The sequence below is a fragment of the Sminthopsis crassicaudata genome, chromosome 2 (genome assembly GCF_048593235.1).
Source record: "Sminthopsis crassicaudata isolate SCR6 chromosome 2, ASM4859323v1, whole genome shotgun sequence".
NCBI lineage: Eukaryota > Metazoa > Chordata > Mammalia > Dasyuromorphia > Dasyuridae > Sminthopsis > Sminthopsis crassicaudata.
The window spans coordinates 400,353,547-400,372,975 of NC_133618.1; the positions used below are offsets into that span (position 1 = coordinate 400,353,547).

The 19,429-nt window shown below is 40.2% G+C and overlaps 1 protein-coding gene across 2 annotated transcripts in view; it reads right to left on the minus strand.

Annotated features, from left to right (window-relative positions):
• The window catches only part of FAT2 (FAT atypical cadherin 2), a 108,827-nt gene that overhangs the window by 75,993 nt on the left and 13,405 nt on the right, over window positions 1-19,429 (minus strand). For both annotated transcript variants that reach the window (XM_074291853.1, XM_074291852.1), the window contains exons 2-3: window positions 1,061-4,320; window positions 435-749 (exon numbers count right to left, since the gene is read on the minus strand). In XM_074291853.1, the coding sequence (XP_074147954.1) occupies window positions 435-749; window positions 1,061-4,307 (3,562 nt within the window). In that variant the 5' untranslated portion in view covers window positions 4,308-4,320. The remainder of the gene's footprint in view (window positions 1-434; window positions 750-1,060; window positions 4,321-19,429) is intronic.

Below are 19,429 nucleotides of genomic sequence, written 5' to 3' on the forward strand. Positions count from 1 at the left end.
AGATCACAAAGAACTGGACAAATCTGAGTAATAAGAACATATGCGAGCACTACTAATGGCCAGGACTGAGGGATAGTCTTTGGCTGGTTTTAGGGCTCAGTCTGAAACAAAGGTTAGGCTTTATTCTGAGATAAGAGATAGGGCTCAATCTTCAGTTCAGTGTAAGGAAACTTTATGACTTAGTCTGGGCTTAAGGCCTAAGCTCAGGCTAGGAAAAAGGTCATAGTCAGTCTGAGGCAAGGATCTGGTCTGATTCATTGGGTTTGGTCCCTTACTTCCATTTACATTTAGACAAGTTATTTAATTTTTCTGAATTCCCAAAGAGAACAAGGCAACGTATCATCTCACCCTCTCCAGGGAGGACGCACATCCTGAGGATCCCAAAGGTTTTAGCTAGGCTGGCAGATATGAGGCTAAATTTCTAGAATTCTTACCTGTCCAAGAGTTAATGACAAAGAATCCTAAATTATTTCCGCTGATGATATGGAATGTCAGCTTCCCTTTGGAGACACTGTCTGAATCCCAAGCATCCAGTTGAAGGACAGAAGTATTCATAGGGGCATCTTCTTTGACTGAAGGGTAGTAGACAGGCCTTGACATCTGGGGTGGATTGTCATTAGTATCCATGACTTCAATATAAACTTCAGTCACAGAGGAGAGGGGTACAGACCCCTTATCCACAGCCAATACTGTTAGCCAATAGTGTGGAATGAACTCTCTGTCCAGAGGCATCCTGGTCTGGATCATTCCTAGGAAACAAGTAAAATTCTTTAACTAGGGATATAGATTTGCATTAGCTGTCATGGAATCACAAAGCTAGGAGGGAACCTTAGATTAAAAAATGTCAGGATTGAAAGGCACCTTTGAATTGGAACATAGAATCTGCGAGAGCCTTTATGTGACAATGTCAGAACTGAAAGGGAACTTAGAATATAGAACATAAAATATTAGAGTGTGGGAGGGACCTCTGATCACACAACAACCGTGGGGAAGTAACTTGACAATGCCAGGCCTCCTAACTTCCAATTCAGAGTTTTTTCGACTATATTGTGATGCATACCTGTGTCCCGATCAATGCTGAAAGTGGCAAGGTCAGTACCATCACGCAAGAAGTACTGGATGACTCCATCCTGACCAAGGTCAACATCCTGGGCAGTGACTGACAGCACTAATGTTCCCGGGAGGCTGTTCTCCTCCACCTGGCCCTGGTATACAAAGGAGGCAAAGCGAGGAGGATGCAAGTTTTCATTCACATCCAGAACTGTTACTTGTACATGGCAAGATGCCCCACGGGCTATGGGTTTTCCACTATCACTAGCCCATAGACTCAAATTATACCAGGTTCTCTTTTCAAAGTCCAGCTCCCGTTCCAGGCTCAATGCTCCGGTTAGTGGATCCAGCCCAAAAGTTCCCTGAGCATCATCCATCAATGTATACTTCACTTCTCCCCCAGGACCCAGGTCTGGGTCAAAGGCCTCCAGAAAGGTTAGGACAGTCCCCAGGGGCAAATCCTCAGGAATCTTCACTTGACTCAGTTCTGGGATGCATTGGGGAGAATTGTCATTGACATCACTTAGCGTCACCACTAAGTTTGTGACAGAAAAGAGCTGAGGACCCACTTTTGCCTGGTCTCGTGCCTCTACCTTGAGCACATATTGAGGCTGTGACTCCCTATCCAAAGGCCCTGTGACCACCACTTCACCAGTGAGAGCATGAAGGGAAAACTGATCTGTGGGGTTCAACAGGGTGTAGCAGACTCTCCCATTGTCATCCTTGTCAGCATCTTCTGCTTTTAATTGTGCAATTGTAGTCCCCATTTCAGTATCCTCTCGGATTTCTACCTGATATCCACCAGTGGGGAATTTTGGAGTGTTATCATTCTCATCCCCAACATTCACTGCCAGCTGTTTCCAGGATGATTTCTGTGGAATGCCAAGGTCATAAACAGTCACATTGAGGATATAGAAACTGGTGGCCTCGTGATCCAAGGGAGCAGCCACCTTGAGCAGTCCTGTCTCCAATTCAACATCAAAACGGCTCTCTTCATTGCCCCCTGCAAGGACATAAACCAGTTTTCCATTGAAGCCAGTGTCAAGGTCAAAAGCAGCCAGATGTGCAACAGTGGTATTGATGGGGACTCCCTCCAAGATATCAATGGACTGAGGGAAGTGGTCCTCAAACTGAGGAGTGTAGTGGTTGATGTGATATGTGCTTAAGGAAGTAAACTCCTCAGAACTAGGTTCCTGGATCTGAGACCCAACAGAGTGGATGATGGTCTCTGTGAGATGCTTCAGCACACCTGTTTCTTCACATTGCACATGGACTGAAGAGCCAGAGGCCACAACAGTAACATTCAAAGATGTAGGTAAGGCGTAGTTATCCCCATCTGAAGCAGTGATTTCCAAGGAATAATGCTGACCAGGAGGAAGGTTTTTAAAGGAACGTTTGAGGGAAACCACTCCAGAAAAATGGTTCAGGTCAAAATACTCCAACTCATTGCCAGATATAATCTCATACCTCAAGTTCATAAGTTCATCCATGTCTATGGCCGAGAGGGTCACAACTGTCTCCCCCACCCGGAGGTCCCAAGGGACAGTACCACTGCAGTTGGCATTCTCAAACATTGGTTGGTTGTCATTTAGATTGTTGAGCATGAGTGAAATGGATACTTCACTCTCCCGGCGGAATGGGGATCCCCAGTCTGTTGCCCAGACCCGGAAAGTATAAAGTCTCTGCATGAGCTCATAGTCCATCAGCTTGGAAGTGGAGATGACTCCCAAATAAGGATCTATGGTGAAAGGGACAGTTCTTGGGCTAGTGATAGAGTAAGTGACAAAGCCATTCTCCCCATGGTCTTGATCTGTGGCAGTAACAGTTAGGACACTGGTCCCAGGGGGAAGATTTTCATCAAATGTGCCATGGTAAGAAGATTGAGAAAAGACAGGAGCATGATTGTTACAGTCAATGATGTCAATGACCACAATAGTGGAAGTCTGGCCCAAAGTAGTTCCAACATGAAGCTGGTATCTGGCTCTATCATGGAAATCCATTAACCTTGTAGTAGTTATCAGCCCAGTTCGAGAATTAATCTTAAACCCTGAGCTCTCTGAGGTAGACTTCAGAATGTATTGCAAACTTGGGAAGGTTGGAGTGACTTTAACTACCACAACACCAGTTCCTGGAGGAGAAACTTCACTGAGCTGGACTCTGTAAGTGGCCTTCTCAAACCTCGCTGAGGCTATTTTGGAAGGCGGTAAGTGGATGCCTCTGATTTGGGAATACAAAGGTGGTTTCCCTCCACCTTTGGCCTGAAGACTAAGGTTGAATCCATGGCGATATTCCAACCAATCAATATCTTTGATGGCTACTAATGTAAACTTGTTGCTCCTGCCATATGATTTGATTACTTTGAAATGTTTCCCTGGATCTCCATCCACAATGTTCACCACCTCAACCCCAGCCTCTGAGCCGTTCGCATCCACTGTGAGTGTAGCATAAGCATTGTCCTCAGTCTCATCCTGTGTTGTCACCACTACTGAAGAAATAGCTGGGGGCTTCTTGGGAGAGGGATCCACCTGGATGACCAGAGAGGCCAGGTTGCCAAAGCCATTGCCCTCAGAGATTTTCCGCATGCGGTCCACAGCCAGTACCTGAAGCTCATGTCTCCCCTTCCAGGTAGAATTGAGTTTTCGAGTCACAGTCACTACACCACTGGTGGGATGGACTGTGAACAGCTCTGACCGGGCATTGAAGGCATAATAGAAGTCAGCATTCTGGCCAAGGTCAGCATCAGTGGCACTTACCATGCAGATGGGACTTTTGAGAGGAGTGTCTTCAGGGATGGCAACTTTGTAAGATGGGGGAGAGAATAATGGCTTTAAGTCATTTTGATCTAAGATGTGGACCAGCACTTCAGTTGAAGCTTCATACCCCAAAGTCTGTTCTGTGGCTTGGATGACAAGTGTGTAGCTGTCACATACCTCCCGGTTCAGAATTGCTGTGTTGCCACTTTTGGTCCTTATCCTCAAAAAGCAGAAACTGCCCACCACATGCTCCTCTGTTTTAAATACATTAGCCAGATCTCCTGAGACAATGCGGTATCTCACCACCATCTGGGGTTCTGCCAAGTAGACACCCATCTTTCCAAGAGTCTCCACATAGGTCTTGGGAGCTGAATTCTCATAGATGGTGCCATTGTATATGGGCTGGGTGAAATGAAGGGATGATAGACTGGGACTTTCTTGGAGCCTCTCACAGGACAAGCAGTGAAGCAGGAGAAGCACAAAAGCCAACACTATGATGGCCATTGTGAGATATCACCTGAGTGGAAACAGAAATAGGTATGAGTTGATGGGAAAGAGCCCCAGTGGGAAAAGAAATTAGCATGAAATTAGGGGCAATAAAGAGAAAGAAAAATGTTAAAGATAAGAACATTCAATATCTGTCACTACAAAATCCATGTGAGCAACTTGGCTCTGCTGTCTACAGAATAAAATATAAAATCTCCAGCTTACCATTCAAAACCCTCCACAATCTACTTTTCATCCACCTGTTCAAATTTATCTCCCAAGTACTCTTCACGAACTTATCTCTGCTCAAGTAACACTGGACTACCCGGTGTTTCTCAGTCTTGATCTGCAATATCCTGCTTGTTTGACTTTGTAGAGAAGAATAACCATGGGAAACAACTGTATTCAACAACAACAGCATCTCAGTTTTTAATGAATCGAGATGTTATGTTCAACCAAACATTTATTTGCTAACTTAAAGTTTCTCTACTAAGGATCCCTTTTTGCCCAGGAAATTTACATACCTAAGAAAAGGTATGTCAAACAAGCATAAAAATCAAACATTTACTGACAACAAATCACAATTTTCTTATCCCTACATTAAGTTACAAGATCTCATATGGTGTCCAAACTATGGTTTAAGAAGCTGGATGCTAAACTATCAGAGGCCAGTAAGGATGCACTAAAGGGAAAAAGAAGAAACAAAGGAAAGAAGCAGGATTGAAGAGACCTGGATTTGAGTAAGGATTCTGTCATTTAATTATTATATGATTTTGGGCAAGTGTCCCTGCTTCTCTGAGTGTGTTTCCCCACCTCTGTAAAATGAAGGGGTTGAATTAATGTCTTCTGAACTTCTTTCAACCTGAGGCTACAATCCTGTGCATATACTCTCATATGCTTGTGTGTGGATATACTTAAAGCACGAAGATGCTTAAAATGCCTGCCTCCATCTTCAACTGATGAAATTCATCTTTTCCTCCAAGGTTCAATTCAAGTTGCCACTTCCTCCAGGAAACTTTCCCTGATCACCCAACTAAAAGAGATCTCCTCCTCCTCAGATTGTCCTCCACCCTTTATCTGAATCTCTTTTTCCCTCCTATCACTTTCTACCTGGTATCATACTTATTTGTGAAGATAGCTTTCCCCCCATATAATCTAATAAGCAACAGTGGCAAAGAATTGGAAAATGAGTAGATGCCCATCAATTGGGAAATCTCGATTTAAGTTATAGTTTATGAAAGTAATGGGATATTAGTGTTCTATTTTTTTAAAAAATAGGAATAGGCTGATTTTAGAAAAGCCTGCAAAGATTTACATGAACCAATGTTGAATAAAACAAGCAGAACCAGAGTTAGCTAGGTGGCGCAGTGGATAGAGCACTAGCCCTGAAGTTAGGAGGAGCTGAGTTCAAATCTGTTTCAGACACTTAATACTTCCTAACTTTGTGACCCTGGGCAAATCATTTAACCCCAATTGCCTCAGGGAAAAAACAGAATCTGAGAAACTTTGTACATAGCAACAAGTTTTATGATGCTCAAATATGATAGATTCTTCTCAATTCAAAACCGTCCCAATAAACTGGATGAAAAATGCCATCTGTATCCAAAGAGAGGCCAGGTTGAGATGTGGATCAATGCATACTATTTTCACCTTTTTTTTTTTTTTTTTTTTTTTTTTTTTTTTTGTTTCTCACTTTTAATTTCTTTTCCCCTTTTATTCAGATTTTTTTTCTCTTGACCTGACTCATATGGAACATGTAAAAAATGAATATACATGTATAGCCTAAAAAATTAAATTTAATTTTAAAAGGACAAAAAAATAAAGGAAGCAACTAGGTAGTAGTTGAGCTTTAAAAACAAAATAAAACAAACCTTTTGGATCTCCTGCTGTCTAGAAGAGGCTTGGCATATGGTGAGCATTTAATTAATATCTGTGGAACTAAATTCCTGAACAATGCCACTTAAATCTATTCCCCAAATAAAATCAAAGTCTAAAGGGAAACCTGGCACACACAAACAAGGCATAATTCTGGGGCTGGGAAATTTGGAAGCTATCCTGCTCCTGTCCCCAGGCAACACTACATCTAATCCTGGGTTGAAAAGTATTCAGGGACAGAGACTTTATCTTTCTTATATGCCCTCCACATCTAAATCTCTGAGATTCTTTCCTTCATTATAATTGTAAGGGGCATCCAACAAGGAATTCTAGTCCTGGATCTGTTGATTCCTCTCTGAAATCTGTGATAAGTCACAGTCTGAGCACCTAAAGCCTCATCTGTAAAAAGGAAATAAAAATATCTGCCCCACCAACCTTGCAGAGTTGCTGTGAGAATAAAATGTGATAACAAAATTATTTTGACAAAGTATTCCAGTATAAGGTGCCATTGTTATTATCTGGCCAAGGTCACACAACCAGTAAGTGACAGAACCAAGATTAGGATCTAGGTCTCCAGTCCTTGGCAATGAGTGTGAGAATAGGGCTAAATATCCCTGGGGCAGCTTCTCCCAAGGTATTTTCAATGGGAATCCCAGAGTGGGTGCTGCTTCTGAGTACAGTCTGACATTTATCCAGGTTGGCACAGAGTGGCCTTCCAGGTGTTAAATGCATTCCTGGGTAAAACAGGAAGGACTTGTTTCTCCAGGTGCCTCTTGTCTTCAGAGATCAGGAAGAGTTAAAACTTTCAGGGCAGAGGCATTGGAGAACCTCAGTTCCAGGAGGCTGCTGACAGTGACCATCTCCCCAAGAGTATACATAGAAAATAGGGGTGGGCATCAGGATAGAGACAGGCCTTCAAAGATGCTCTGGAGCCTGTGGCATAGCTGTATGTCTTATACACATTTTTCCCTGCCCCTCAACTACATACCACCACTGCCACCCCATATTAGTTCCTCTGAAAACCCGCAAAGGGACAAAGTCTATATTCATTATACCCCCTGCATGGCCCAAACTCAACTCACAGCAGCACTGGCTAATCTCTAGGTACCAGGACAGGAGGAGCCTCCCAATTGGAGTTACCGCTCCATCTCATGGAATGATGGAAGGAGATGATTCTTCCACTCATCAGGTTTTGGGGAATGAGGTCCTCAGCCTTTGGGCACCATCCCTCTGCTCCTCAAAATCTTAGGCACATGGTCCCCAGCTCAGAATGGAACTTGAGCCATGTTCAGCTGTTTCTAGAGTTCTTTACCTCCTTGGTATGCAGGAAATCTTCCCACTCACCCAGGTCAGCAGCCGTATAGGGCAGGCTTCAACAGGCTCAGCCTTCCAGTTGCTACTGCAGCAAACCGCTTTTCTGAGCAGTTCTTACCAGGATGGGGGTGTAAAGAGGCGGGGACAAATGAAAAAGGCTCAGTAGAAGATGGGAGGGGGCAAGACGCAGTGCTTGGGACTGCATCTGTGAATATTTATGTACTCCCCTTTAATAACTATGTCTAGGGCCATTGGAAGTAGGCAAAGAGGTATAGCTCTGACCCTCTCTCTGTATAACACATGGGGGCCACTAGCCCTCCATGATTAGAAGGTATCAAAGCAGGAAGCCTAGGGGAGCTCCAGGCTTATCTGACCCTTGGGCAAGGGATGGAGCCAGACTAGTGCCCTATGGTCAAAACTGAAGTTGGCAAATGGCCACCACAGCCATTAGCAACACAGGGAGGCAAAGCCCGCCTGGCGCAGCAACACGCAAAAGCTTGTCAAGGTTGTGCCTAAGGCTCAGTTTGCTTTTTAGACCCCAAAAGAAAGATGAGTGTAGATTAACACGTTTGCCTTTATGTAGGTTTGTAAGTATTTGTGTATGCACGTGTGGAGGTGTTTTATATGACCATATACATATATGTCAATGTAATCTATCTATAAACATGTGTAGCTGTAGGCTTTAAGAACATTCACATGTATATATGTGGAAATATATTCAAAGAATTATAGATTTGGAGATTGAAAAGCACTAATCTAACTCCTCTATTTTATAGATGGACCTTAGTGACCATAGTGACCTTAAGTGACAGAGTCAGTATTCAAATCCCATTGTCCCAAATGCTGATGCTTTCTACTGCACCTTCTCCTTGTCTTCAAAACATCCTTTTTGGCCTCTATTTGTTTAGCAAATAAATGTTTGATTAAACATAGCATCTCAATTTATTAAAATTTAGCTGAATGTGTTTGTTTCTCATGGCAATTCTCAGGCAGTAAGCATAGACAGCTATATACATAAACTGTCCTACAATATTCTCTACTGCACATCTTGAACCCTTTAGGCCCTGTCAGAGCACTAGGCCTGTTAAGTCTCTAAGAGGGGTTACAGGATGATAGGAGTGAGCTAGCACTAGAAGGGACCTTAAAAATATCAGATCCAATTTCTTACTCTACAGAGAAAGAAATGGAGGCCCAAATTAATTGAATAACTTTTTAAGGTCACAGGCAGTAAATGATGGAGCCAGGATTTGAAACCAGTCAGAAGACTCCAAATACAATGTTCTGATCAAATGTTTTAGAAATTATGAATATTGGTCATTCTTATCCATCACTCACATGAATGCCAAGGAACAGCTAGGTCATTCTCAGATTCATCAGTAATAACAGCCTTTCCTCTCTACTCAGAGCTTCCTAATTCTCAGGCATTAATTACTAACCCACACAATACCTCTGGGAAACATCTGACCTTCTTTGCCCATTTCACAGATAAGGAAACTATGATTCTGATGGCTTGCCCAAGGCCACCCATACAGTCACTAAGATCAGACACTTAGGGGTTCCTGAAACCTGGGTTCCTCCAAGTTTCCCAGGCTATGGTATCAACGAGATAAGATATTTGAAGCTTGGTGATAAAGTCATGAAAGTAGCTGAAGTACAAAAAAAAAAAATGCATTACTGGCCTTGCTCCCTGACTGGATAGACCAGGAAAAGGTTACACTTCCCCTCCTTCAATCAGGGTGAACTTGGTCTTCCACAACCTTAGACTTCCATTTCTGTGACCTCTTCTCTCATTTATGCTAACCCAAGGGCTCAGATGTTTCCTATACTCTCTCCCACCCAGCCACTAATGAATCTTGCTTTAGGAAAAAAAATAGATAAATACATTCACACTGAAATGTCACTGACAGATAATGGCTTAATAAGTGACCTCTTCCTGACGTTCAAAGCTCTACAATGTGTCTCCAATCTCCTGTTCTTATCTTATCTCCTTTTCCCTTTAAAAAAAAGATCCAAATATGGCATATTAGAAATACTACTGGACTTGGAGTGCAAAGACTTGAATGTAAATCCCAAATCTGTTATTTGTATCAACAGAAGCAAATCAGTTTTTCTCTCTGAGCTTCAGTTTCTTTATCTATAAAGTCAAAGGACATTGCTCCAGGGGAAAAAAATCATGTTTACCCTACCCAAGACCTCACAAGGTTATTGAAAAGAATGTTGTTAACCTGAAAGTTATGGAAATATGAATTAACAACATAGAAACTTTATGCTCTAATAAAATTGGGTTGCTCATCATCCCATTCTTCCTCTTCCATCTCTCAGCCTTTGTTGACATAATCCACAAAGTCATATAATGTGGGCTGTATGGAACATACTCCAACTATTTTCTGCTGAATACATGTGTGACTTGGCCCTTGAGTTCTTTGGGGTTCAACCTCCTAGGGACAAACTTCTTGGCCGCTTCTGGCCATCTGGTGGCCTAGCACTAAATGAACTTGTCATTTTGGCATAGTGCTGAAAATCTGAGAGGTCACCTGGACTTCCCTTGTCCCATGCATGAGTCTGGTGACCTCATGAGTTCCAGATGTCTAGAGATTGTGGGTCCAATGAGTAGTAACAAGGTAAGTTTCTGCATAAGAGAAAATAATTGCCAACAAGAGGAAGAGGCCAATCCTTTGGTCTATCTTAATCAAAGACATGGACTTTGAAAGAGAAAGAACACAGAATGTAGATATGAAATGTAAACTGCCTAGTCAGCAGTACTTCAAACTGCTTTATGTTTAAATGAGATTAAATAGCCTTTAAGTAGATTATAAAAGTAGTTATGTCAAGTTACTAAATCCAATCTTAAGTCATTCTGTCAACGTGTGATGTCTTTTGTATCTTTTAGCATGTCTTGGTATGTAGGAAATAAATATCTGTCCCATATCTGATTCAAATTGTACATTAAATATCGTTTTATTCTGTCTTACATATATCACCTCCAATGTAGACATGAGCTGAAACCTAAGCTTTAAATCCCTAAGAAAATGGAGTAGGGGTTTAATGTGTCAGGCTCCCAAAAGATTGAACTTGGATATGTGGGTCCACTACAGAAGTCTTCCAATTATGAAGAAGAGAATCGATACATTGCCTCAGATACTCAGGATCAATAGCAATTTTTTAATAGTTAAACTGAGGATCTACATTGTCCCTCCACTGGATGAAATCCAATACTTCATGTCGTATTTGGATTTTCTTTATTTTTTTAAAATTTTTTTTAAAGCCATTTATTTTCAAAACACATGCATGGATAGTTTTCAACATTCACACTTGCAAAACCTTGTGTTCCAATTTTTTTTTTCTCCCTCCTTTCCCTCCACCCCTTCCCTAGACAAAAGCAATCCAATATATGTTAAACATCTGCAACTTTTCAATACACATTTCCACAATTATCATGCTACACAGGAAAAATCAGATCAAAAGGGGAAAAAATGAAAAAGAAAACAAAATGCAAACAACAAAAAAGTGAGAATACTATGTTGTGATCTACACTCAATCCCCACAAACCTCTCTCTAGGTACAGGTGGTTCTCTCTATCACAAAACCATTGAAACTGAAGGCCACCTTTTCCTAAGACAGAATGTTGGAGAAAGGGAGTACAATGACTCTGGGGAAACACCTGAGGAGGGAAATCAACTATGATTCTTAGGATTGGAACTATTGACAGTTCTTGAGTTCTTTGCTTATATTAGGCAAATCTTCTATTCTGACCAAAAGATTAGAAGATATTCTTAACGTTAAGCTATATCTAACAAAGTCATAAGAGAAGTAAGGCCCTTCTTTGATGCTCTTAGCATCCTTTCTGTAGCTCTTTCCCCTTTATATGCAGGACTGAAATTTAGAAGTTGCCTCAAAGAAGTCCTTCCCCTCTTTGGTGGAAGTTGCCTCCACTCAGTTGCCTCATTAGTAAAAAAAAAAAAAAAAAAAAAAAAAAGTTATAATAGTCTGCTAAGCCCTCTCTTTTATCCAACACACTATTTAAAAAAAAAAAAAAGATCCTAAGGTCAATCACACTGAGGTGTGGGTACTAGCAATAGCTTCTAACAGAAGTAGGAGAGATGGGTATGCATTTTAACTAGAATGAAAGACTGAATCACAATAATACCTTACCTTTATAGAATATTTTAGAGCTTTCTCACAGGGATAAGGGTTGTGACTGTTTGTCCTTCATTCTTGAAGAGGACCAATGATATCATAAGAGTGATGTTCTGACTTTCAAGTAAATTGGATTTAAGTAAGACAGAGCCACACAAAGTCATCAGCCTCTCTCTCCTCCTAGAGTCGCACAACTCCCATGAGGTGAGGAGTACAAATATTAAAATGAGGAGATTGAATAAACTCAGAGGAGTCCAAGGTTACCTAATATGTAAATATCTGAGACCAGACAAGTTCAGATATTCCTGACTTCAAGCCCAATACTACTATGATCACATGTGGAAAGGGAGTTGATTTATTCTGCCAGATGAGAGAATCAGAAATAAAAGTGGCAAGTTTCAAGAATGCATATGTCACTCAGAATAATAATAATAATAACTAAAATGTATATAGTGTTTATTATGTGCCATTTTAAATAAGAAACTGAACTTCAAAGAAGTTAAGGATTTGCCCGAGATTTTGCAGCTGATAAGTGTCTGAGCCCAAACTGGAACCAAATTTTTCTGACTTTTTCTGATGTAGAACTATATAATATCATCATCATTTAATTAATGGTAAATAATACATTTGTTTTGGGGTTTGTTTGTTTCCAGCAAATAAACAGTAAGACAGTTCACAAAGTGCAGTATAGCATCAAATGTAATAATAGCTTTTTATTTTTTCAAAATACATGCAAAGAGTTTTCAACATTCACCCCTACAAAAGCCTGTGTTTCAAATTTTCCTCTCTTCCTCCCCACCTCTTCCTTCCAATACAGGAAATCCAATATGGGTTAAACACGTACAATTCTTCCAAACATATTTCCATATTCGTTATGTTGCACAAGAAAAATCATATCAAAAGGATAAAAAAGAAAAAAACAAGCAAGCAAACAACAAAAAATGAAAATACTATGTTATGATCCACATTCAGTCCCCATAGTCCTCTCTCTGAATGCAGATGGCTCTCTCCATCACAAGTTTATTGGAATTACAGCATCAAATATAAAAAGATTTCTCAAATCCTTAAGTCAGATTGAATGAGTAGATTTTCTAAGAAATTTCATAAATCTTTAAATTCTATTCTGAACAAGGCTTTCCTTGGGCTCTTGCCTTGATATCACTGTCCATACCTTTGGCTTTGGAAAATCAAGGGAGAGGTCTCCCAGATCTAGCAAGTTCAAGTTTCCTCTGCATTGAGCTCCTGTTAGGGAGAGGCTGACTCCATACATCCATCCGCCCTGAGCATGTCCCAATCAAGGTGCTCCTTCTAGAGTCAGAGGTCACTACATCATACGTCAAAGATATCTTGAGTTAAGGTTGCCTCATAAACCTAAACTCTTTAGTTTATTCCCATGCACACTGCCTGTCAATTCTCCTAAGTACCAAAATTATGGAATTCAAAGATACCTCAGAGGTCATAAAGTCTGGCCTCCCAACCAAAGTAGGAATCTTTTCCATAGCATTCCAACAAGTTTCATATTATTTCTCCTTAAATATCTCTCAAGGCAAGCCATTCTATTTTTCAGACAGCTTTGAATGTTAGAAAATTCTTCCTTGTACTAGAGTAGTGATGCTAATTACAGGAAGATCTGAGTTCAAATTCAGCCTCAGGAACTTACTAGCTATGTTGCTTAATCACGGTTTGCCTCAATTTCCTCATCTGGAAAATGGATGCAACCTCCCAGGGTTGTCTTGAAGATAAAATGAGCATCAAATGAGAATAATAATTATAAAAGTACTCTATAAAAATAAATTATTATTATTATTTTCATACTGAGTGAAAAATGCATCAATGAGATTTCCCACCATTGCTTTTATTCTTTTCTCTGGCAGAATAAGCCAAATCCTTTCCACATGTGATCACAAGTAGTATTGGACCTGAGGTCAGGAACATCTGGATTTTACTCTTGTTTCAGATATTTACAAACTAGGTAACCGTGTACCTCTCTAAGCTTTACTCAATTTCTTCATTTGCAAAATTGGGATAGTAATATGGCAGTGTATTGTGAGGCTCAAACACCATTCCACATGTAAAGCATGATGTAATCATAAGCATATTAGAGGAACAAGGAAGAAATTACATTCAAATTTATGGATAGAGGTAGAATTCATGTTCAAACAAGAGTTAGAGAGACTCATAGAAAATAAAATAGTTGAAAATGATTCTGAATAAATTAAATAAAAAGTTTTTGCATAAACAAAATGAATGTAAATGATATTAGAAAGAAAATTGTTCCAAAGCAACTCTGAGGCACTACTTCACATCTCTCAGATTGGTTAAAATGACAAGAAAAGATAATGCTAAAAGTTGGGGGGAATATGGGAAAACTGGGACACTGATGCAGTTGTGAAATGGTCCAAATCAGATCATTCTGGAGAGCAATTTGGAATTATGCCCAAAGGACTACAAAACTCTGCATAACCTTTGATTCACCAGTGTCACTACTAGATCTGTATCCCAAAGAGATCATAAAAGAGGGAAAAGGAACCTCACATATAAAAATATTTGTAGCAGTTCTTTTTGTACTGGCAAGGAACTGAAAACTGAATGGATGCCCACTAGTTGGAAGATGGCTGAATAAGTTATGTATTTGAATGCAATGGAATAGTATTGTTCTATAAAAAAAAAATGAGCAGGCTGATTTCAGAACTGATGCTAAGTGAAGAAGCAAGCAGAACCAAGAGAACAATGTTTATACTAACAAGATTATGTGATAAACAACTGTGATGGTCTTGGCTTGTCTTACATATAATACAGTGATTCAAAGCAATTCCAATAGAACTAATAATGAAAAATACTTGTATCCTCTTGAGAAGTTTTAGTCCTCTCATCATCCTGAACATCACACTCTCTTATTGTGGCTTGTCAATGAAAACATGATACATTGTACTGAGATCGATTTTAGGGCAGAGGTCAGTGGGGCTATCGATTTGTCTCATACCAGATATGAAATTTTTACTAATGCAGCCTAAGATCCTTACCACTCTTTTTGGCTTCCTCTTCTCACTACTGACTCATTTTAAGATTGCAGCCAATAAAACTGCCATGTCTCTTTTACGTGAACTTTGTAAGTATGCCTCTTCTATCTTGTACAATTAATTTTAGGGACCCAGGTACTTAGAATTTATCCCTAATTAAATTTCATGTTCTTATAATTGGCTCATTGTTACAAATCCTTTGAGGCCTTTGAGGATCCTGATACCATCATTCAAGGCTTTAGCTAACTCACTGAGCTTCTTGTCACTGGAAATCTGAGAAGTTCGCTATCTATGTCTTCATCTAAGGCAGTGATGAGAAGGTTGACCAGCACTGAGCCAAGTACAGAGAGTCCTGTGATTGTTATTCTCTCTCCCAGGTTGACATCCATCCATTAATTAATAATGTTCTAATTTGACCTTTTAGTTAGTTCTATACACACTAAACATGTGGCTAGCTTAAATTTCTCCATTTTGTATTCAAGAATATTGTGATTCAGTTCCACCCACATATTCTTTTATCTTTTGAACTCCAGGGAGCTCTTCTCCCATCTCAGACCCCAATCCTGCCCTAGTTGGTTGTTTTAGGTTTTCAGAGGCAGAAGGTGAAAGCTAGAAAACTTCTTTTCTCAATTTGCCAAAGACAAGGACAGTTTTATGGGAGTTACCTATGGCAAGGGTCTGAAAGCAGAGGGGGTATAGTAGAAAGAGAAGTCCTCTCTAATCTTTCAGATGAAGATGGAATATATTTTGAGCCAGAGGCCCTCAGGGAAATGGAGGATTCACTCTGGCAGTGACAGTGATATCCCAGGTGTGCTAGATGATCTTGAGCATGAAGCAGAACCAGATTGCTAAGAGCCATCCAGATATCATTAGGGAAGGCTCATACTAGAGATAAACACATGTGCTGCCCTTTCTTCTTTATAACACTTCCCTATACACACACACACACACACACACACACACACACACACACACACACACACACCACACACACCCCCCTAACTTTTACCCTGATGAAATAAGGTTAGAATGACAATCTTTTTTTCTTAGTTTTCTGGAATCACCATATTGCTGAAAATAGCAAGTCATTCACAGGTGATCATCTTACAATATTACTGTTATTTTGTACATACTACATGTAACTTTGCATCAGATCATGATATTCTTTCCAGGTTTTCTGAGAACATCCTTTTCATCATTTCTTATAGCTCATTAACATGCCATTACAACCACATACCACAATTTATTTGGCCAGAACGACAGTTTTGAAGAGCAAAATTAGTCATAAAAGGGAAATTTAAGGAGAGCATGGAGGAGGGAAGCTGTATAGCAAAACTCAAGAAAAATGAGGATTAGCGATCACTAACCAAACCACACTCTCAATGAGAATTATATTGTGCTCTTTCGGATCATAGGATGTTGAAGAGTTGGAAAGGATCTTTGAACACAGCAGAAAGGTACCTTCCAACATAGTGTCAGTTCAGGAATTGTCCTTAGAACACACAACATAAAATACTCCTCTTCCTAGACTCTCCCCAGCCTTGCTCCTCTTCCCAAGCCCCAAACACCTAGAGCTCCAAGCAACATTTCCTTTTCTGCTCTTTGCTTCCACAAGTTATCAAAGGCAAAACTCATGCTGTGACTTGAGACAATATTAAAATTATGAGAATAATTTCTATTCATCTCACTCTTTCCTTTCAAATGGGTTCAGAAAGGTAACAGACATGATCTCATTCACACCTCAAGGAAGGGGTGAAAAACACCCAGGGAATGGAATGGCACCTAAGTCAATGGGATAGAACTCTGCCCCCCTAATCAGTTCAAATACTGGCCTGCTAACAATGGGAAATGTCACTGAAAAGAGAAAAAAATTCCTTCTTCTTGAGCCAGCAATAATTTCACATTACTAGTTCCTACATTTAATACTTTTTTCACCTCCTCAGGCTCAGTTTTCTTTTCAATACAACTGGTAGAATAGGATTTAGTGTAGTGAATAGAGCACCAGCCCTGAAGTCACGAGGAGCTGAGTTCAAATTTGACCTCAGACACTTAATACTTCCTGATTGTGTGACCCTGGGCAAGTCACTTACCCCCAATTGCCTCAAGAAAAAAAATATATTTACATGAAAGGAAGCATATCTTGATAAAAAGCAAGCACCAGAACTGGGAGGGCCTGGGTTCAAGTCCTACTTTTGACATATAAGAACTGTATGGCTATTAGAGGAACAGAGAATAGTCTACCTCTCAGACCTGTGAAGGAGGAAGGAATTTATGACCAGAGGAGAACTAGAGATCATTATTGATCACAAAATAGAAGATTTTGATTACATCAAACTAAAAAGTTTCTGTACAAACAATACTAATGCAAACAAGATTAGAAGGGAAGTAACAAATTGGGAAAATATTTTTAAAAGTAAAGGTTCTGACAAAGGTCTCATTTCCAAAATATATAGAGAACTGACCCTGATTTATAGGAAACCAAACCATTCTCCAATTGATAAATGGTCAAGGGATATGAACAGACAATTCTCAGATGATGAAATTGAAACTATTTCCACTCATATGAAAGAGTGTTCCAAATCACTACTGATCAGAGAAATGCAAATTAAGACAACTCTGAGATACCACTACACACCTGTCAGATTGGCTAAGATGACAGGAAAAAATAATGATGAATGTTGGAGGGACTGTGGGAAAACTGGGACACTGATGCATTGGTGGTGGAGTTGTGAAAGAATCCAGCCATTCTGGAGAGCAATCTGGAATTATGCCCAAAAAGTTGTCAAACTGTGCATATCCTTTGACCCAGCATTGCTGTTATTGGGATTATATCCCAAAGAAATACTGGGGAGCGGAAAGAGACCTGTATGTGCCAAAATGTTTGTGGCAGCTCTTTTTGTTGTAGCTAGAAACTGGAAGATGAATGGATGTCCATCAGTTGGAGAATGGTTGGGTAAATTGTGGTATATGAAGGTTATGGAATATTATTGCTCTGTAAGAAATGACCAGCAGGAGGAATACAGAGAGGGTTGGAGAGACTTACCTCAACTGTTGCTGAGTGAAATGAGCAGAACCAGAAGATCACTATACACTTCAACAACAATACTGTATGAGGATGTATTCTGATGGAAGTGGAAATCTTCAACATAAAGAAGATCCAACTCACTTCCAGTTGATCAATGATGGACAGAAATAACTATACCCAGAGAAGGAACACTGGGAAGCGAATGTAAATTGTTAGCACTACTGTCTATCTACCCAGGTTACTTATGCCTTCGGAAGCTAATAATTAATGTGCAACAAGAAAATGGTATTTACACACATATATTGTATCTAGGTTATATTGTAACACATGTAAAATGTATGGGATTACCTGTCATGGGGGGAGGGAGTGGAGGGAGGGAGGGGATAATTTGCAAAAATGAATAATAATTTAAAAAAAAGAACTGTATGGCCATAAACCTCAGGTCACTCCATAAGTTTTGTACAAATCGTTGGTTTCACCTTTGCAATAACTTTTGAATATTGCCTCTGACACTGCCACTACTCTGCTACAGACCCTCATCTAACTCCTGGCTATTGTAGTAGCTGATAGTGGGTTTGCCTGCCTCAAGTCTCTCCCCACTTCAATAAATCCTCTTTTGAGTCACTAGAATTATTTTTTTTTAATTTTTAATAATATTTTATTTATCTAAATTTATGCAAAGATAGTTTTCAATATTCACCTTTGCAAGATCTTATTACAAATTTTTCTCTCTCTCCCTCCTCCTTCCCTAAAACAGCAAGAAATCTGATATGTTACTCATGTGCAATTCTTCTAAACATATTTCCGTGTTCATCATGCTGTGCAAGGAAAATCAGGTCAAAAAAGAGAAAAGGGAAAAAATGCTAAACAAACAATAACAAAGGTGAAAATAGTATGCTTTGATCCACATTCAGTCTCCATAGTTCTCTGGATGTAAACAAAGCTTTAATTACAAGTCTATTGGAATTACCTTGAATAAAGTAAATTTTGTTAAAAGTCTAATCATCTCTTCCTCCCTCCCTCCCTCTCTCTCTCCCTCTCCTTCCTCTCTCTTTCTCCTTCCTCCCTCTTTCTCTCTCTCTCTCTCTCTCTCTCTCTCTCTCTCTCTCTCTCTCTCTCTCTCTCTCTCTCTCTTTCTCTCTCTCTCTCTCTCTCTGTCTTTCTCTCTGTGTGTCTCTCTCTGTCTCCTCTCTCCCTCTCTGTCCTCTCTCTCCCCCCTTTCTCTTTCTCTTTCTCTATCTGTCTCTCTCTGTCTCTGTCTCTGTCTCTCTCTGTCTCTCTCTCTCTCTCTCTCTCTCTGTCTCTGTCTTTCTGTCTCTCTGTCTCTCTGCCTCTCTCTGTCTCTCTTTCTCTCTCTCTCTCTGTCTCTGTCTCTCTCTCTGTCTCTCTGTGTCTCTCTCTCTGTCTCTCTTCTCTCTGTCTCTCTCTCTCTGTCTCTCTCTCTGTTTCTCTCTGTCTCTCTCTCTCTCTCTCTCTCTCTCTCTCTCTCTCTCTCTCTCTCTCTCTCTTTCTCTCTCTCTCTCTCTCTCTGTCTCTCTCTCCTTCCTCTCTCTCTCTCTCTCTCTCTCTCTCTCTCTCTCTCTCTCTCTCTCTCTCTCTCTCTCTGTCTCTCTCTCTCTGTCTCTCTCTCTGTCTCTCTCTCTGTCTCTCTCTCTCTGTCTCTCTCTCTGTCTCTCTCTCTGTCTCTCTCTCTCTCTCTCTCTCTCTGTCTCTCTCTCTCTCTCTCTCTCTCTCTCTGTCTCTCTCTCTCTCTCTCTCTCTCTCTCTCT